Source organism: Amphiura filiformis, chromosome 10, assembly GCF_039555335.1.
Source record: "Amphiura filiformis chromosome 10, Afil_fr2py, whole genome shotgun sequence".
In the NCBI taxonomy this organism is placed as follows: Eukaryota; Metazoa; Echinodermata; class Ophiuroidea; order Amphilepidida; family Amphiuridae; genus Amphiura; species Amphiura filiformis.
Window position 1 is genome coordinate 39523297 of NC_092637.1, and position 19170 is coordinate 39542466.

Sequence of the window (19170 nt, forward strand, 5' to 3'; positions counted from 1 at the left end):
AGATAGTCTCTTTTACAGGTGGTTTCTGTCGTTCTATACACTCATCGTTTAATCCACCTACAGTCGGTCTGGGCCCAAGACTAGAGTCAAGAAAATCTGGCTCTAACCAGCTGGCCAGACTGGGTGAAAAGAGGTGAAAATAACAAAAAATGTTAATGTTAACATAATTGCACAATACGCCTCGTGTAAAACATCTAGCTAGCGCACCGTGTAAAGGGCAGAGCAATATATGCACCGAGTGTTATTATTTTGATGTGATTTTTCCCAGTATTTAATATTCATGTATTCGGAAGATGTGGTCCAGCGTATATTGCCTGGTTAATTCCTGAATTTCACCGAATCAGGAATGGATTTGTGAATTCTATTTCTAGTACACGATCGACGGTGTCTGGCAATTGATATATTTTGATATCAAAGATTTTTAATATATTAATCTGCTGTGCTGGAACTGATATTACGTTTGAAAATTGTGGCTGGATATATATGTATCTCTCTATATATATCTATAAGCTTCTATATCTATATATATATATATATATCTATATATAATATAGATAGTATTTATTGTTAAAAAACAATGGCTCCAAACACTGAAAACACTACCGAGGATGGATTGTTATACATTCGTGTAACACAGCAGACGACGGACGGCCCTTCACTGCACAACACTCCGACGAACAATTTTGAATATAACCAAATACATGAACAATATCGTGAACGAAGTGGCAGCCAACATTCAAGATCATCATGTTCACTGAATTCGCAAAAAAAACAATCTTGGATCAAGAAAAATTGGGGCTGGATGATTACGTTCTGCAATTTTGTTTACTATTTCATTTTCATAGGATTCCTCTGCTGTTTTACGCTACTCTTTGTGCATTTACAAGAGGATTTCCATAGCAGCGCTACAGAGACAGGTAAGTTGCGAGCTAACGTAATGAACAATGGGGTTGGCACTTTCCACTCGATGCCGGTTTCATTTTCATAGGATTCCTCTGCTGTTTTATTTCACGCTTCGTGCATTTACACCAGAATATCCGCAGCAGTGTCACTGAGACGGATAAACTGCGAGCTAGCAATTATAATGTGGTTGGTAATTTCCATTCGCTGCCGGCTGTGCGCTGTCAAAGTAGTGTTGGGCGACGTGACTTATTGTTTTATTTCGCAATGTACCATGATTGTATATACAGCTGACTGAGGAATAAATTATGAACTGGCTGACTGAGAGAACAAAGAGCTGCAACCTAAACTGGTACACCGTCAGTCAATGCCATTGTCAATTATACAATGCGTCACCTAACACCGACCCTGTGGTTTCTAATTTATAAGCATCGATACCAGATTTTTAATTTTTCCCGCTTTTTAATATAGGCCTACTGTGCAATAATAAGGGAGTGCTCGTATGATTTACGACGGGGGGGCGTTTTGAGGGGGAATCCGACATTTTTGGGGTCTTGAGGGGGAACGCGAATTTTTCGTTGAACCAGGAGGGGGAATGTTAAGTTTTAAATGGAGAAATTAGGGAAAACAAGGGGGGAATCCGAGGGGACGCGAGGGGGGAACGCGAATTTTTTGTCAATTATTTTTTCCAAAACGCCCATTCCCCCTGCCGTAAATAACGATCGGTCCCTAATATGAACCCTGTGGGAGAGTAAAATTAATGAGGGGGGGATTTTTAGCCATCCAAAAGAGGGGGTGGCAAGCCAAGAGGGAGCAAGCGATTTCTGGCACATTCATGGGGCCATGATGGGGTGTACCTTTTAAATAAAACGCTGTAAAAAGCTTAGAAAAACAGTACGAAAACTCTTAAATATGCAAATTTACCTGCTCGATGCGCTGGCAATATTTATGAATAATAGGCCTAATATTTGGACCATTTTGCACATTGTGACCCCATCAACAATTGGGCTGGGCATGTGCAGGGGAGGCAAAGGTTTTTTGGCAGGCCGGGGGGGGGGGGTATGGGATTAGGGGCCGTTCACAAACACTTGTAAAGGGGGCTTGGTGCAAAAAGGGCCAGAAAATTTGTATCCCTCTGAAGGGGGGGGCTTTAAAAATCACCTCAATTTTTCTTGTAGGACATGATTTTAAACTATTTTCTATGGAGTTTTAGTTTTAGTTTTAGGTCATGTGTCTTATGGTGGGACCCAAAAATACCTGATCACGTTACATTTTTCTCTCCTCTTTCAGATTTAACTTGCATTATTGTCCAATTGCATCATTATACAGCCTGATTATTCTAATTTTCAAATATGTTTCTCAATTTGGAATGCCAATTTGTTTAATTAGTGAAAAATACCAAAATGTTAACGAAGATAAACCTGGTGGATAAGCGGTAGTGGATAAGCGGTAGTGGAGTATGTGCATTCTCTATCTATGGGAGACATGGCATCCTTTTGAATTTTAAATTATATCATTGCCAAATTGTGTGCTATACCTACTTGCAAATCATACCTCAAATGAAAGCTTGATCATTCATTATTCATATTCAGCTATTAATTTTATCTAATCGTGTTAACAAGTATTCACTGAGAACCGCAAGTCACAAGAACCTCAATTTTTTCCTATTCACTTACACACAAATGCCAAGATTTTCAGTCACGACATGCGTTTTGGCTTTCAATTGTTGTGTCTTGAGAATTATACACCCTAAGATAGGAAAAGTATACATTTTTGGAAAGCTTTTTACCCCAGGAATCCAAATATGCAGTTAAAATAAATGTAGGACACACTCTAAAGAAAATATCTTCAAAAATGTAATCAACATTTTCTGCGTGAAGTTACGTATATTTTCACACCCTTTGGTCAATAATAACATGGCAAAAGTATACATTTTATTTTAGCTCATAGTGTTGCCTGCCACAAAATTAGATTACATTTGAGGTATTCCATATCAGTAGCAAATGCAATAAATTATGACTTTACTAGTAAAATTAATTTTTTTCATGATATCACTATATATTTTCTTACGCACCCTGTATATCAACTTCATTTTTGCATAGTTGGATTGCTTGGAACATAAGCTTTCCAAAAATGTATATAGTTTTGTTGATGTGAGATGTATAGTTTTAGAGATGTAACAATTTAAGTGAAAAGGAGGACAAATGATCAAAATCAGTGCTTGTAACGCAAATGTGCCCCACCATATATGACACATGACCTTTAGTTTTGTATTTCTATCCAAAAATCTGACATTATTATGTAAAGGGGGTGCGGGAGGTATTTTTATTTATTTGGGGTTTCTATCCAAAAATCTGACATGTGTAAAGGGGATGCCGGAGGTATAGATTCGGTTCAGTTTCTTTCTTTTTTTCTGTTGAATAATGGTCCAAAAAAGTACACCGTTAGTCAGGTCAAGCTAGAGCGATAGGTCTACATATCATGTGTATTTAGGCATAGCCTAAACCCTTTAGGTCCGATTTCTCGAAGCTTGGCTACTGGTCAGGCTTCCAAAGCCAGCAGCCCAGCAAACACAAAAACGTTTTAAAAATAATAAGTTATATTTTGGCTTTTGGTTTACATAAAAACGTTTTAATAACATTAAAATGTCGGGTTATATAAAGGTCATGAAAACGTTTTAAAACGTTTTGTATGAAAACACACTACAATAATATTTTTAAAATGTTTTCAAAAATGTTATTGTAAACTATTTTTGCAAACATTTTTGCCATATATTTTGTCAACACTTCAATAACATTATGTTAAAATATTTGCACCCAGCAAAAACAGATATGTTCTTAAAATGTTTTTTTCTAAATGTTTTAATAACATTTAAATGTCGGGTTATAGGTCATGAAAACGTTTTTAAAACGTTATTGCAAATATTTTGGGCAAACATTTTTCGCAAAATATTTTTTCAACCCCAAAGTAACATTCTGTTTAGAATGTTTTGTATCAAGTTTTCAAAAATATTTTTGGAATGTTATTAAAACGTTTTTATACCCTTTATATAACCCGACATTTAAACGTTTTCTGTAAAACATTTTTGATTGCTGAGCAGTAGATGATCAAAAAATGATTTTTAATGTTATGAAAACGTTTTATACCCTTAATATACCCTTTATATAACCCGACATTTAAACGTTTTCTGACAACCTTTTATATCCTTTTGCGAATGATGTCGAAAACGTTTTGTGTTTGCTGGGAGGCTAGCCCGGCCAATGTCGATCCATTTTATTGATTTATCTTTCGATGTGAAAATGCAAGCACTTGTATAGGACTAATTGGGCTTAAGCCCGATGGCTTAGAAAGCCTGACCACTAGCCATGCTTCGAGAAACCAGCCCATATCGGCCTTCCCCATCAGCAATTGAAACTGATTTCAAGCTTTGTTTAAGCTTGAATTTGACCTTCCTTTACTTCCATCACATAATTCACCTGTATTGTTTGTTCCCCGGGTTTGTTCTAGATGCACTGTACCAAAGGTTATTTTGTAATGAATTCCGCTTCAATCGGCATACATTTCCCTGTTTCCACATTTTCCCCCCAAAGACCTAAAAATTTAGGTCTTTTTAGGGGAAAATGCATATCTTCAGTTCAACTTCAATACAAATATTAAAAGGTCATTTTTATCATTATGATGAACCGTTTTTAATCCCAGCTACATGTACACATTATAAAGGACCGGACATGTCACTTGTGAAGTTTAATTCGAGGTCATAATTTTGTAGGCCTATTATATCACAAATTTCGAAAAAAATCGAAATTATTTTATATCAAAAGGATACCGCTCGTATTGAGAATGCCATTTGGTGTCTTATGCGCTATCACGACCAAAAAAAAATTATTGTGCTAACGTTGCTATCCGAGCCCTTAAACGTCACCGAACTAAGGAAAGTAGGCCTATAAACAATGGAAAGACTATAGAAACAGATTTGGTAAGAGTTCATGAAAACAGACGGTATACAAAAAGTACACTGGGAGTCAGGTTTCCGGGGGATGTATGGATAACATTGTGTTGTTCACATGGTTGTCCTTTTTGATTGGGGGGGTGGGGGTATATGACAGCAAACTAAAAGTAATTCGATGGTCTCCTGTAAACGAAAGTCGTTTTGACAGGTGGGGAGGGGGCCAAATTTACAGTGACGTAGCGTCATATCAATCCCCAATCGATTTGAAAATTAAAAATATCCCACAGGAAAATTGTTGGGAAACAGTTTTTGCTACACCACTGAGCAAAAGCAGATTACTTTTGTAAAATACTTAAAGCCATAATGTACGATCTTATAATATGAAATTGGTTAATTTTTTTCAAACCTGATTTTTTTTTTTTTTTTGTAATGTTTACACATGTCCCAACTTGCACCTAAATGGAATCGGCCAAATTTGATGTCTTTGTAGGTCAACAGAGCAAAGTTCGACATATTATCATAATTTAAAAATTATGATAATATGTCCTCCCATAGAACATTAGAACTGCATGTTAAATGGCCAAAATAACCAGTGCGGTTTCTTTCACTTTACCTTGTTATTTCAAACTAAATGGGACAGCAACCCTTCCCGTCAGTTATTACTAATATTATTTCAACATTTTGAATAAAGAATAACAAAATCAAAATTTGACGGAAATCGTACATTAAGGCTTTAAAATATCGGTCGCAGTTTCAAGTTTACTTTTCGGGTTGGAATTTTTAACATTATTTTCACCCTTGCATTCCAGGGAGGGGTCAGCCTCCAACCTCCTAACGAAAGCATTTTCGTTCGTCGAACTTTTGTTTTGTGGACGAAAGATTGATTGAAAGGCAATAAAAATAAAACGGTAGATGCGACAACTGATGAGTGAAGCATTTGCAGAAAGTTTCGACAACTGAAATAAAAATTCCTTTAAAAAGGGAATGGGGCGCCAATGGGAGTTTTGATGTGATATGCTGAAATCCGTGGGGGGGGGGCACTCCCACTTTGGATGTGACGCGTATGTAGGACTGTAAAGACCCCTTTTTTCACCATCGCTGTCACCCAAAGACCCCATTACCAGCACATGCTGTGTCATCCCAAGACCCCATATTGTATCACCAAAAGACCTAGACCCATATATTTCCATCAGAACAGCAATCCTCCAGATTCACTTACTTGAATCGATTTTATACTCAACTATATTTCTAACATTTTTCTTTCTCTCGTTTTACAGGATGGGTGGGAAATATGGCCTGGGCCCTTTCCAACCTGGCCACACCCTTCGCTAATTACCTGATTTTCAAACTACGTTCTACACGTCTCGTCGTGTTCATCGGTGTGGTCATGTGTTCTGTAGGTCTTGTCAGTTCGTCTTATGTAACGAACATATACTATCTATACGGAACTATGGGTAAGTTCAGCAATTCAGCCAGCTTTTTCAACTATACTTATGACTCATGAGCAAGTAATCACTCACTCATGCAATCAATTCATCAAGCAACAAGTAAAATTCCTTGACCACGAGTCAATCAATACTGCCTCTCATCACTCTCCCCCTTCATACAACTCACTCGCACAATCACTCACTCACTCATTACTCACTCACCCCTCACTCGCTCGCCCTCCCCGCCGGTCACTCGATCACATCCCCTCCCCTCTCTCACTCTCCTCTCTCTCTCTCTCTCTCTCTCCTCCTCCTCCTCCTCTTTCACTCTCACTCTCTATCTCTCCCCTCTCTATTATAATTATATCTCTTCTATACTAGCTCGCACTCTCTATCTCTCCCCACTTATAATTATATCTCTTCTATATATACTCGCACTCCTTCAAGTATAGGTAAGGTATTTATATTTTTGTCATTGAATGCCAGGCCGTCGGCCGAGGTCCTCGTCTATGCGTTGAAGGCACTAGTGTATCAGAGAGGGCGCTGTGCCACAAGTCCAGACAGTGTCATTCAGCATGGTATGTGTAAAACTTATACCTAAGAGGGGGCTGTGTCAAAACACCAGACGGTGTCAGTCAGCTTGGTATGTGTAAAACTTAAACCTATATTAATTTGAATATTTCAGGAATCTTACTCGGTTTGGGAGGCAACTTCATCTGTCATTCTTCAGCAGTGCTTTTGGTGCAGTATTTCCCGGGCAACAGTTGCACACGTTGTGTATCACTAATGACCCTCGGCGCACCTATCGGTAAGACTATGAATATTTATTAAAAAGAAAATACCCTATAAAGAATAAAAGTGTCCAAAATCATATTTTGTGCCACCTGATGTTAGTTATTATGTTCTCCTCTTTACTACGCCTCATAGCAGTAGCGCAGCTGTTGGCTGCCTTAATATTTTGTATTTTTCGGTTTTTATGCCCATATTTGAGATTTCCGTTACATTTGTCCCAACCTAGCACTTGTTCAGTGCCTGTATGGGACCATGACAACCCCTCTCTGACATTACAAAATCCACCAGTCCTAAAGCGCCTCGTTGGCCGCTTCACGCGCACCTCCCCCCATCACCCTCGAGGAACTAGAACTAGTTACCCCAACCTTGAAATCCCCACCCCTCATCATGATTGCTACACAACTGCGCCTATATATGGCTCCAACGCTACCCAGCCATTTTGTTTCTCCTCTGAGATACATATTAGCCTATATACCAGGATATGAATGGTGAATAACTGTTAACTTTTTATTGCGCAGGTTTGCTAGTGCTCAGCCAGTTTATGGACATCGCCTTCACATCCATAGGATGGCGTGTGACTCTGCGATACGGTGGCATCGTCTTCTTCATCGTGTGCTCCTTGCTCTGCATACCTCTAGTTCCAGCTCCACCTACCGCTTATCAGCTCCCACAAGACACGTCAGATGACAAACAGGAGGAAGAAGAGGATACGGAGGACAATATGGAACAGAAGGAGACGTTCTTGGAGAAACCGCCACTACCGGGTTCAGATGACCAAAAAGGGTTTTCCGTGAAAAACAGAAAGGTTTCCACGGTATCAATGGCGTCGACTATGATGACGTTCAAGTCTTTCATCATGCTAACCACAGCATGGATAACCAGCGCGGCATTCTTTTTATCTGCTGTGGCACAATCATTCCACAACGTTAACTTCGTAAGTTTTACATCCTTAGCTTTTATTACGAAAATTCCCTATAGCTTGGGGAAGTTGCGCAGCGCAGTATCGTCGTAACACATGAACAGGGTCTTTTATCAATTAGTGGGTTTTTAGCGGGTTCGCCGTCGGACAAGTTTAGAACTGTCAAGCTTTCGTCAGGAGTAGCTCTGACTTCTTCAGGACAAAGTACTTAAGAATGAGACATGTAGACCACCCCTTGCCTACTGATGACTCTGAAAAGAGCCGTTCACTGAAGACTGCCCCTTGTCAACAGAGAACAAGCAGATCTCGCCTATCTGCTATAAATATAAATGTTTTGGTGGCTCTGAAAAGAGCCGTTCACTGAAGACTGCCCCTTGTCTACAGAAACAAGCAGACCTCGCCTATCTGCTAAATTTAAAGGGGTCTTTTATATTGTGATCAATTCTACAGCTGCCCGGCCCAGATGGTTTATTTGTCCCATAATAAGTTAACAGACGTAGAGAGGATGTTTGGTGTGCGCGAAGGAAAAAAGGTGCTTTCTAATCCAGCCTTTAAGGCTCCCATCAAACATAGAGGGGCCCAGATCATGGTTGCTTGGCCAAGAGCCCAAGCATTTTCCTAACGTCAATGTGGTCACGTTCTATATCTCTTATGAACATTCAATATTATAGACCCTTCCTCCGTAGATTGGAGATGGTCTACATGCACGGGTCTTTGAGAGCTGGCGATGTTCCGGTAAAAGGTGATCTTTAGGGGCTGCGAACGGTCAACATCAGGGTCTTTTTAGACTGCAGGGTGTTTTGGCATACAATTCCAACTCATGAGTCTTTCGTTGCTGCGTGGTCCAAAACAGAGATCTTTCCGGTAGAACATCGTATGGCCCCGGGGTATGGCCCCCATACCAACTTGACAAAATTGAAACCTTGCTCTTCTTCATCCCTCCAGGTCGGACATCTTTACGTAATGGGACTCTCCAAGCATAGCACCAGCGTCCTCACTGCATTAGCCATCGGTGAGATAGTCGGCAAGATGAACCTAGGGATCGTTGGTCACAAGATCAAATTTCCCAAAGTTTATCTGTTGGCAATCAGTAACATCACGGCAGGAATTTGCACGTTGGCATTAGCATGGATATCGTCAGGCCCTCTAGCCATAGGGGTGACTGCATGTGAGTAATTACCAGCTTTTCAATTTGGCACTTGCCGCCCGCTGGAAGTTGAGAGTTGTAACCCATCGGACAGGTATACATGGATGTAACTCGCTCGGTGTCGTGTTGTAAATGTGAGTGAATTATCACCTTATAAACAAAATTTTCTTTCAGTGATTTTATGTTCTAAATATGGAGTTGTCTACTTTCTGTAAAAACCGGAGGCTATATCCCCATAATTTGGTGGTGGTGGGGGGCTCAATACCCCCTATAAATTCCAGGTGAAGTAAAAAAATAGCTGATCAGATAGTCCAGTGTTCTAAATCGGTATGTAAAATAAACCTCTGGTAAAATACCGTAATTTACCGTAAAATTCGGTAAAATAAAAGATATCAATGGAAAAGATTTTTTGAATGGCTAGAAAATTGAAAGGTTTCCTTCAGCAAATTCTGTTTTACTTGGAATACGTATTACTAAAAAAAGATTGATAGCTATGGCATGACGCATGTGGTTAGAAAATCAAAAGGTTTCCTGCAGACATGCTGTTTTACTTGGAATACATATTTACTAAATGAGATTAATTGGTACTACTATTCAGAATATCTTAATATAGAACCACACCTTTTGTTTTGATCAAAATTAATAGTTTGCAGTGCGAGGCTAAATGGTTCATTACAGTTATTACAACAAGAGGGATAACAGTGCATGCATTTTACATTTTAGATTGTGGTTACATAAAACACAGGCAGGCCTGTAACCAGGATTTTGAAAAAGTGGACCTTTTTCAAAATTTGGACATTTTTGAACTGGGGATTTTGAAAAATGGACTTTACCAAAATTTGGACCTTTTTTGACCATATATTCATAAAAAACCTGTTTTTTTCGCTACGCTCTCAAATGGGACTTTTGGGGCATTTTGGGATGGGGGGGGGGGGGGCCAAAATACCTAAAGTATTTTCGTCTCAGCAAAAAGCATTATATTAAAAAACCTCAGAGGTTAAAAGTAACAAATTGGGCAAATAATATAACATTTGGTAATGACATGCACGATACCAGATGTATTATTATTTTTTAAATGCGTATTCTCAAACATCTCATTTGAATAATATATGCATATATAGGCCTGCTAGCTCTACAAAAGTTCTTTTGGTCTGCAAGTAAATGTTCAAAAGTGCTTGTACAATGTATGTAAACTAGACATCTTGCAATGCTCATCTTACAATAGGTACATCAAATTGCGATTCATCCTAATCATCAAGATCATAGTTAACTCTATAGCTACAAAATTCAGCACTTCATTAGAGAATGAATTTGGAGAAAACCTTCTGATAATTACAAACACTCGCTGAGCAGCAAGACCTTCCCTCTAAGCTTTTAATCCGATAAGCTGATTATCTATTTGTTTTCATGAATTGGAAGACATTTTTTGATGTATTACTGAGCTCAATCATCTGAATTGGTGCGTGAGCCACCCAGGCTGGTGGCTCAGCATAGTATTTTATTACAGAAGGTTTTCTCCAAATTCGTTTGCTAATGTTGACCCTTTCAAAAGATACATCTATCTAAAACACTTACCGGTATTTTACCTAATAATTTTCGGTAAGTAACATAAAAATTGTGTAAAATACCAGGCAATTACCGATCTAAAATACTGGTATAATTTACCAATTTAGAACTAACACTGTCATCTACTGATCTGACTCCCGAGTGGACCCCCCCCCCCTCGGGCACCACAGGACAGGTTATCAACAAAATTTGTTTTTAACCTCCCCCTAATGAAAATCTTCCGGGCCACTAACAAACGGTACCTGAATCAATAACTCAATGTGTTTTGTGATTGTAAAATGGTGAAACCTATGGGAATATATGGTTAACATTATTTCGAAATACGATCATCTTATTTTTTTATTGCGGCATTTGATCATAGGTGTCCCAGATGATAAATTCCCTATTGGTTTTGATGTGAAATATCATAATTATATGTGTGCAAATATCAAAACAAAAAACATAACTTTATCAGTCTTGAATTAAGGGTTCATTCATATAATTATTTTCATGACTAAACGGTTGTTTATGCCGAGAGGCCGCTTCGCCCGTTCATACATACCAGAACATTTTATGACAAAAAATAACAAGTAACATCATTAAAAAAATATGAATTTTCTTCTTTTTCCCTATTCTTACCACATCTCTGATTGGCTCAATACATGATACAGCTTTCTTTGTAACCAATCAAAATAGTTCTTAGAAGCCAATAACTCATCCGGTACTAACAAAGAAACAGAGTGCTTCATTGCCAAAAAGAAATCTAAACTTTTGTCGCTTCCGTAAATGGAGATTTACATTTAAATTCAAGTATAATTTGTCTGTACGTGATGTTGTGTAATTGTTAATATTTGATTTTGTGTGACATGTTTTATTTTGTTTTGTTTTATGGCGGTTTAGTGTCCTTTGTATTGGTATATTTATACACCAAAGTTTTGTCTTTTGTGTGTGTGTGTGTGTGTATTATAATTACTGTAATTGTTGATTTGTTTTTGTTCTTGTTCTTAATTAGGCCTATTAATAAAAACACCGTAAATATTGAAAGACAAACAGAAATAAATTTGGAATTGCTTATGCACAAATATTAAATATTTGGTCAAGTTGAAATGAGCAAAGTGTTGTGAGCCACTTGTCGGTCAGGTGGCACATGTAAACAAGAATTGTCTTTAAAAAAAGACAAAGTTCACGGATCGGGTGTATTTGTTCAACTCTCAATTTTCATATCATAACCTACTCTGCACTGATTTGACACTAGTGATTTGAGGCATAATGATCTGAACAAAATGAAAACATGCAGAGATATCAGGCCAGCATGAGTCACTTTTTCCGAGCGGATACTCAGTCACATTTTCAGAGTCTTTTGTATTTCAAATCATACTGGAAAATTGCCGAAAAATTGTGCATATCTGAGCGGATGACCCACGCGTGATTATATGATTATGTTTATCACTTTCTAATATTTTTGTGTAAAATGTTTTGTTTCTTTCAGTGCTTGGATATTTGCGATCTGGATATCAAACTTTGGGAACACCGGTGCTGGTAGAGACTTATGGCATCACACGTATTTATGATGCAGCCACTTCTATGATGCTTGCAAATGGGGTTGGCTTTCTTGTAGGCTCTCTTGCAATGGGTGAGTCATGTTCTTAACCTTAACAGTTTTTGGAATTAGTATAGCCCTAGCTGCGTGGAGGGGGTTCTTTTTGGTTCAGATGAGCAGTATATATGTGCACAGGATCCCTAAGGGACCGTTCACAAACACTTGTAAGGCGGGGGGGGCTGATTCCCAAAAATTTCATCGCGAAAATTTTTCAGGGCCCCCCTTTTACAGACCTCAAAACTTTCAGGCCCCCCCTTTTTTACATGAAAATTATGGGTCAACCCCATAGAAAAGCATATAAACTCAATTTTTTTCAGGCCCCCCCCACCCCGCCCTTTGGAGAGTCAAAAATGTTCAGGTCCCCTTTTTTTGCATCAGGCAAACAAGTGTTTGAGAACGGTCCCCAATTTCAGCAAGTAATATCTTAATTGAAGCCTACAAACTAAAAAGCAAATGACGTGAATAACCTTAACCTCCTGGACACTACTCATCTAACAGCATTTCTGATTGGTTGATCACTTGAAATGATCATTTCAATTGCCAATTATGATTAGGCTTTTAACTATTTATGGTCAAACATGCATTTGCAGATGATATTATTAATGCCCTCCTTGATTGGTTAAAAATATTATTCACAATATTCATTTTGGCCAATCGGCAGGTAGTTCTCATGGGGTTAATTCCCCCCGGGCGACTGAAGGACAAGCGTAAGGGACGTTTCCCCTAGTAACCACCCCCCCACCAAGTTGTGTTTTGTAGTTGTAAGGTTACTGATTTTCTATAACATGCAAGGAGTAGAAATGGTCTTGCAGTGGTTGGGATGACGAAACCGTAATGGGATTAGGACCGAACCAGCACTAAAAATTCAGGTCTTTTGGTGAAAAAAATGTGTATCTTCAATATATTTTTCAAATGATGAACGGTTTTTTCTCCCAGCTACAAACACTTTTAAGTACATATCATTTAATTTAGATTTATAAAGTTTACTTCGAGGACTGTTAAAAGTCAAAAATTAAAAAATATCAATATTTAATAATTAGCCATAAAATTTGTATTACCGTATATCGCTTTATTATTTGATATCAGAAGGACATTCCTCTTATTCAGAATGCAATTCAATATGCCTGATGTGCTCTCACGTCCCACAAAAAATACTGTGCAAACGTTGCTATCCGAGCACTTAAATGATAACTTCTCACTGCACTTTTTTTTACACAGGAATGAGCTATGACTACTTCGGCAGCTACCTGATATCAATAATCCTGGCCATGTGTCTATTCACCATCGCCGGGGCTCTATTTCTGTCAACAGAACTTCGCCACAAGTGTACCCGAGCTGGGCGGAAGGAACAAGCGGAACTCGAGCAAGAAATGGAAATTGCTCAAGTGGTAGGGATGGATCCATCGGCCCAGCAGATTATGCCATGGCCATCCGTACTTCAGCTTGACCACACAGATGACCCAGAACATAATGGGAGTACATTCATCGTCCATGTCGGAGATGCAGTTACAGTTGTGGATGTGGAAGTCGAATCACCAACACAGGTTTAGTTGGATGGACCTAGGATTTATGGATATTATAGGCCTATAAAGTTCATCTCATGCTATTGAAGGAAAAGTTTCCTCTGTGTTAAAATCAGCATTACCAAGATTACTCGTTTGATAAATACAGTACATTAAGCCAAAAATTAAGGTACCAGTTGTGTTTACCCCTGTATATCCTAAATAAAGACAAATATGTCAAAATTAAAACCAGCAGCCAATACCTGTACCTGTACTTATTAGCTCTGATTTAAGACCTTATTTGGTGAAATTGGTTGAGAATTAAAGAAACGGTGATCTAAAACCTAATGAAGAAACGAAATCAAAAGTTGCACTTTTGTGTTCTAATCAATGAAAGCACGACGCTAGTTTTAACTTGCTTATCAATGGAAGCACGGCGCTTGTTCTCTCTTTAGGGAACGCTTTGTGTACAAATCAATATGGCATGCAATGGAGCAAACTGCAACTTCGAAATTGGAATCTTCTTTGGGTTTTTGTATCGTCATGTATTTATTTCATGAACAATTTCAACAAATGAGGTCTTAAATTCGAGCTAAAAGATTCAGCTGTTGGCTTCTGGTTCCAATTATGACATATTTGTCTTTGTTTAGGATATACAGGGGGTGATCATAACTGATACCTTAATTCTTTGGCTTACTGTATATTATAAGACTTTCACTCAAATTCACCTTATTGAGGCATTAGACACGAGTTTTTATTCTGCAGTATAGTCCTCTTATATCATGTATATTGGCATTTTGTTTGAAACGGGTAAACTTATGGGTTCTCAATCCTCATGTGCTTTCTCTAACTCTTATTTTCAGCCACTTTTTGACAATTCAGACTGATTGCACCCCCCCCCCCCCCCATTTCAAGCCGATTTGGCACTAAAAATTATGTGTGTGATAACCATGGGATGAGGGGATAAATCTCCCCCAAATTCGACGGGGGGTGGCATATGCCATCATGCACCCCGCCCAATGTTTTGACCAAATTAACCTCATAGACCTGTCTATTCTACCTTTAAAATTGCAATTTTCGCGCGCGTTTGTTCCAGTTTCGTGTCATATTTGAGCATTTTAGCTTCGAAATGGTATAAAGCCTTGCGCACATAATTGGGATGTTAATTTATGAACACCTAAAAAGCTTCACATTTTTTACGTGTTTTAGTGTTTTTTTTAGTGTTTACCTTCACTGTACAAACAAGTGTTTATTAAGTTTTCGAGTGTTTATTAAGTGTTGCCCTGCTGTTATTGCAGTGAGGAAAGTTATTCTGGGATCTAAAAACGCTCTATTCAGTCTGCTTCGCGGCTTTTAATCAACCTCCATGGTGATAACGTTGGCAAAAAGTAAGATCATAATGAAGAATTATGATCGAGCCATGTCTTTTGCATGTTAGCTAACTTTTTCCAAAGAGTAGGCCTATATAGATTTAATGTAGTGTTAGCGTATCTTAAACAATAGGCCAGTTGTTAAAATTGCCAAAATGTATTATACCTATAATAGCCATATGTGTGCCAAAAAACAGTTACAGATACCGTATCCGATAAGTGTTCTTCCCTATATTATGATATGTCAAAGTATAGGGGCCCCTTCCAAATTCAGTCGGTTATTTGTAGTAGGCTATATAGCCTCAAAGCAGATAAAAATGTTAAGTCCACGAAAACCGTTTGGAATTTTGATTTGCGACGTTGTGATTTACTCTCCCTAACTTCAGGCAGTTGATTTGAACTGCAACATTGTTTTTCAATTTTTGCGTAGAAAGTTAAGTATACAATGTATTTATACATTTTCGAAACTAATGCGCAAATGAACAGAGAAAAAAAACCAGCCAAGTTATATACCAAGCTATATACCAAAAGTCACCAAGGCTTAAAGACCAAAGTTTTTTTTTTGTATATCTTGTATATAAATTATTTTCGAATAGATATAACTGTATAGTTCTGTTGTGCCATTGGTTTTGTTATTTATTTGAACACATATCCAGGTATTTTTTACAGCGTGTGACTTTTATGCTATTATGTTTCTGTTGTTGTGGTTTCTCATATTGACGAATCACAGAAAACTACATTCCCTTTGTATTATGGACATTATAAAACTCTATAGAGTACGATGCGGTGAATCAAAGGCACTTCGCGTGTTATGGTGGTACTACACCCCCTGATAAATTGTGTGACTAATTTTGCATTTTTCTCAAAAAATAACTACACACTGGTAACAAAAGTTATGTATATTATAGGGGCAAGGAATCCAGTTACTTCACTGAAATTTCAGTGATTCAAGACAAGTGGTTCATTATATATGTTAAGAAATTTGGTACATTCTAGCGGCACCTCTTAATTCTTATCATAAATAACGTACCGCTTGTCTTGAGTCACTGAAATTCCAGTGTAGTAACTGGATTCCTTGCCCCTATAATCATGATAATAAGCATAACTTTTGTCAGTGTATTATCATTTTTTGAGAAAAATGCAAAAATAGTCACAAATTTATCAAGGGGTGTAGTACCACCTTAATTAAGAAGCCATTCATCTTGCGGAAATCATATACGACATTAGTCCTATTAGGCCTATACTATTCCACGGTTTTTGATAAGAATGTGGAATAGTATTGAAGTGATCATTTTCGTACTATGATTATTTGCTGTAATTTCTATACACATCAAAAACAGTGTAAACGCTATTCTAAACATCACATTATCCTCGATTTGTAAACATGTTTATATGCTAAACATGTTTTGGATTTTGATGCCTTGTGTTTAGATATTAAACAAAAGGATATTTTGAATTTGACATTGGTGATTAAGTTTTAAACGTGAAGTGAAATCGAGGACAAAAAAGTGTTCGATCTGTAAACACGGTTTTAAACATGTGCTTAAACATGTCCATATTGCTTGCAGATGGGTTTGCTTCAATATTTTATAATAACATTTTGTCAACATTGATTAAAACATAATCAGAATGGTCATGAAATAATTTTCTTGTAATATTGTACATGCACATTCGTATTTTTTTTCACTTCGCATGTTTGCAACGTTTTAAAACGGATAGTATAAGGTTTTTATGACATGAACCCGCTATTGCAAAGATATTTGTATTGATACAGATATAAACCAGTATGTAATATCAGTCAGAGCATTTGAAATTACACTAAATTAGTGACATTGAGTAAAGTTCGTTAATATTTATTTTTATTATAATGTTTTATCAACATTTACTAAAGCATAATCTGAATGAATCTGAGATTATTTCTGTTTTAACGTTTTCATGCAAAATGCATTACCAAATTATATGTGACGTTTTCTTGTAATATTGTACGTGCGCTTTCATATTTTTATAAACGTTCACAGAATTGTTCAGTCTAAAACATGGTAGTAAAGTTTTGAAATTTTTTTAAAGTCAGCGGTGTCATTACTCGTTATGTTTAAAAATTATTGATTATTATGAACAATAGATCTTGTATACATGCAAATCACAGTACATATAAATATAGTGACATTGATACAGTAAATTGTGTTTTGTGTTAAATTAAGTAGAGAGTTTATTAACAGATTCACTGATAGCTATTATTATAGAGTTTAGATACAAAAGGCGATATATAATGCCATCGTTGCCTTGTGTTTTTAGTTTTGATATAATAATTTATTACGGTAGTTTTACGATAAATATCATGATAATAATCGATTTCCCCAAAACAGGTTAGACCTAGCCTATTCATTATATTGAAATAGACGATATATTGAAACAAAAAAACTAATAACACAAAAATATCTGAGCTTTGATAGTTTCTTGATTCGTGTAAAATTGTAGATCGAGCGCTAACAATATACATCATATTCATGTTAATGATACAATAGTCGTAGGTTCCAAATGTACATTTTAAAATGTAAAGTTACAAGATATAATTACTGATACTGCACACGCCAATAATATAATTATGAAACGTGTGAAAATTCGGGTTTTTTCTTTCTTTTTATGAATAAACTCGAAGCGGTTTTATTCAAAAATAAATAATATAGTATATCCTGCCAACAGTTATGACAGTTAAATAATATGATAAATATGATAAGAAATATAAGTTATTATAATAATATTATTAAAGATATATGATTGATATTGAAAAAAAAGTGTTCACAATTGTGTAAATCGTATTTAAATAAATCTTTTGTCAATATAGAACGTTATTGCCGTGTCGTTTATACCAGCATGTCGTTTAATTATGGCCAGCCTTTTAGTGTATGGGCAAAGCCACACTTTCGTCCCCATTTGTCTATTTAGTCCAATTTCAGAGGATGATTTTTAAATCATCCTCTGAAATTAAAAGCACTACCCAACACGCCACTGTGTTGACTTGCGGTTAGCACAGCTGTGTGAGTGAACATGACACCACTGCTTGCACACGTGCATGGTTAAATTTGAATTTGGACCGATATATTTACAATAAAAAAACATTCAAAATGCTGGTCGATTTCACATTTCATGTTATCTACAGAAGGTGTGAATTATCTTTTATGCATACATCACTTTTGTTCTGAAATCGACCAAGTAATAATGACACGCACACAATTCTTAAACAACATCTTTTGCACAGAATTCAATGGGATTTGAAAAGTAAAGTGGCAGTTGAAACTCTAGTGATAACACTTTTGCAGTGCATGATGGGGCTTCCTTAAATCATCCTCTGGTCCAATTTGTAATCATTTTACCTATTCTGTCGGTCGGACATCCGGGCATGAACCGGCTGACAATAGGATTGGAGTGAAAACAACATTCGCATTCACTGAACTCTGGAGTATATCACAAGCTATCACACTATTGTGCCAGGTTCAACTTTCTGCAAATAAAAATATGCGGTCAGTTGTTTTCACTCCAATGTATCAGTGAATGGATGTGACGTGGCCCCGACCGAGAGAATAGCTACGCCGCTGATTCTGATGGTGTGGGAGACGTTCACTGAGTTATGCACCTTTTCATCACTTAACATGCTTAAAGTTGCAGAAATCTTATTACATTTTGAGAATTTTACGCTACTGTGCGATATGTTATAAGAGATGGTAGGGACACGTGTGCATTTCATTCAACATTAAAATGATAATTCAATTTAATGGAATGACATTTTAAATGAAACATACCCTTAAGTAAATCAAAACGTTGTTGTTGGTTTTTTATTAATACATTTTACAGATATTAATGTCGTGCAATTGTAGGCACCTGTGTGCATTTTATGCATTTTTGCAGAGATTGTATTCGTTTTTGCATTCTGATTAGCATTGTTTGAACATAATACCCTAATCTTAATGACATTAGTGATCCTAGTGTGTACTTTCATGAAGCTGTAGATGATTAAATCT

At 37.1% G+C, this 19170-nt stretch overlaps 1 protein-coding gene across 1 annotated transcript; it reads left to right on the forward strand.

The window, feature by feature from the left end:
* Positions 1 to 520: 520 nt before the first annotated feature.
* LOC140162833 (monocarboxylate transporter 12-B-like) lies at positions 521 to 17554 on the forward strand. The gene is made up of 7 exons (XM_072186144.1): positions 521 to 917; positions 6127 to 6303; positions 6962 to 7084; positions 7587 to 8002; positions 8933 to 9155; positions 12169 to 12312; positions 13498 to 17554. The coding sequence occupies exons 1-7, from the start codon at positions 578 to 580 to the stop codon at positions 13827 to 13829; spliced, it is 1755 nt and encodes a 584-aa protein (XP_072042245.1). The 5' UTR covers positions 521 to 577; the 3' UTR covers positions 13830 to 17554.
* The last annotated feature ends 1616 nt before the right edge of the window (positions 17555 to 19170 follow it).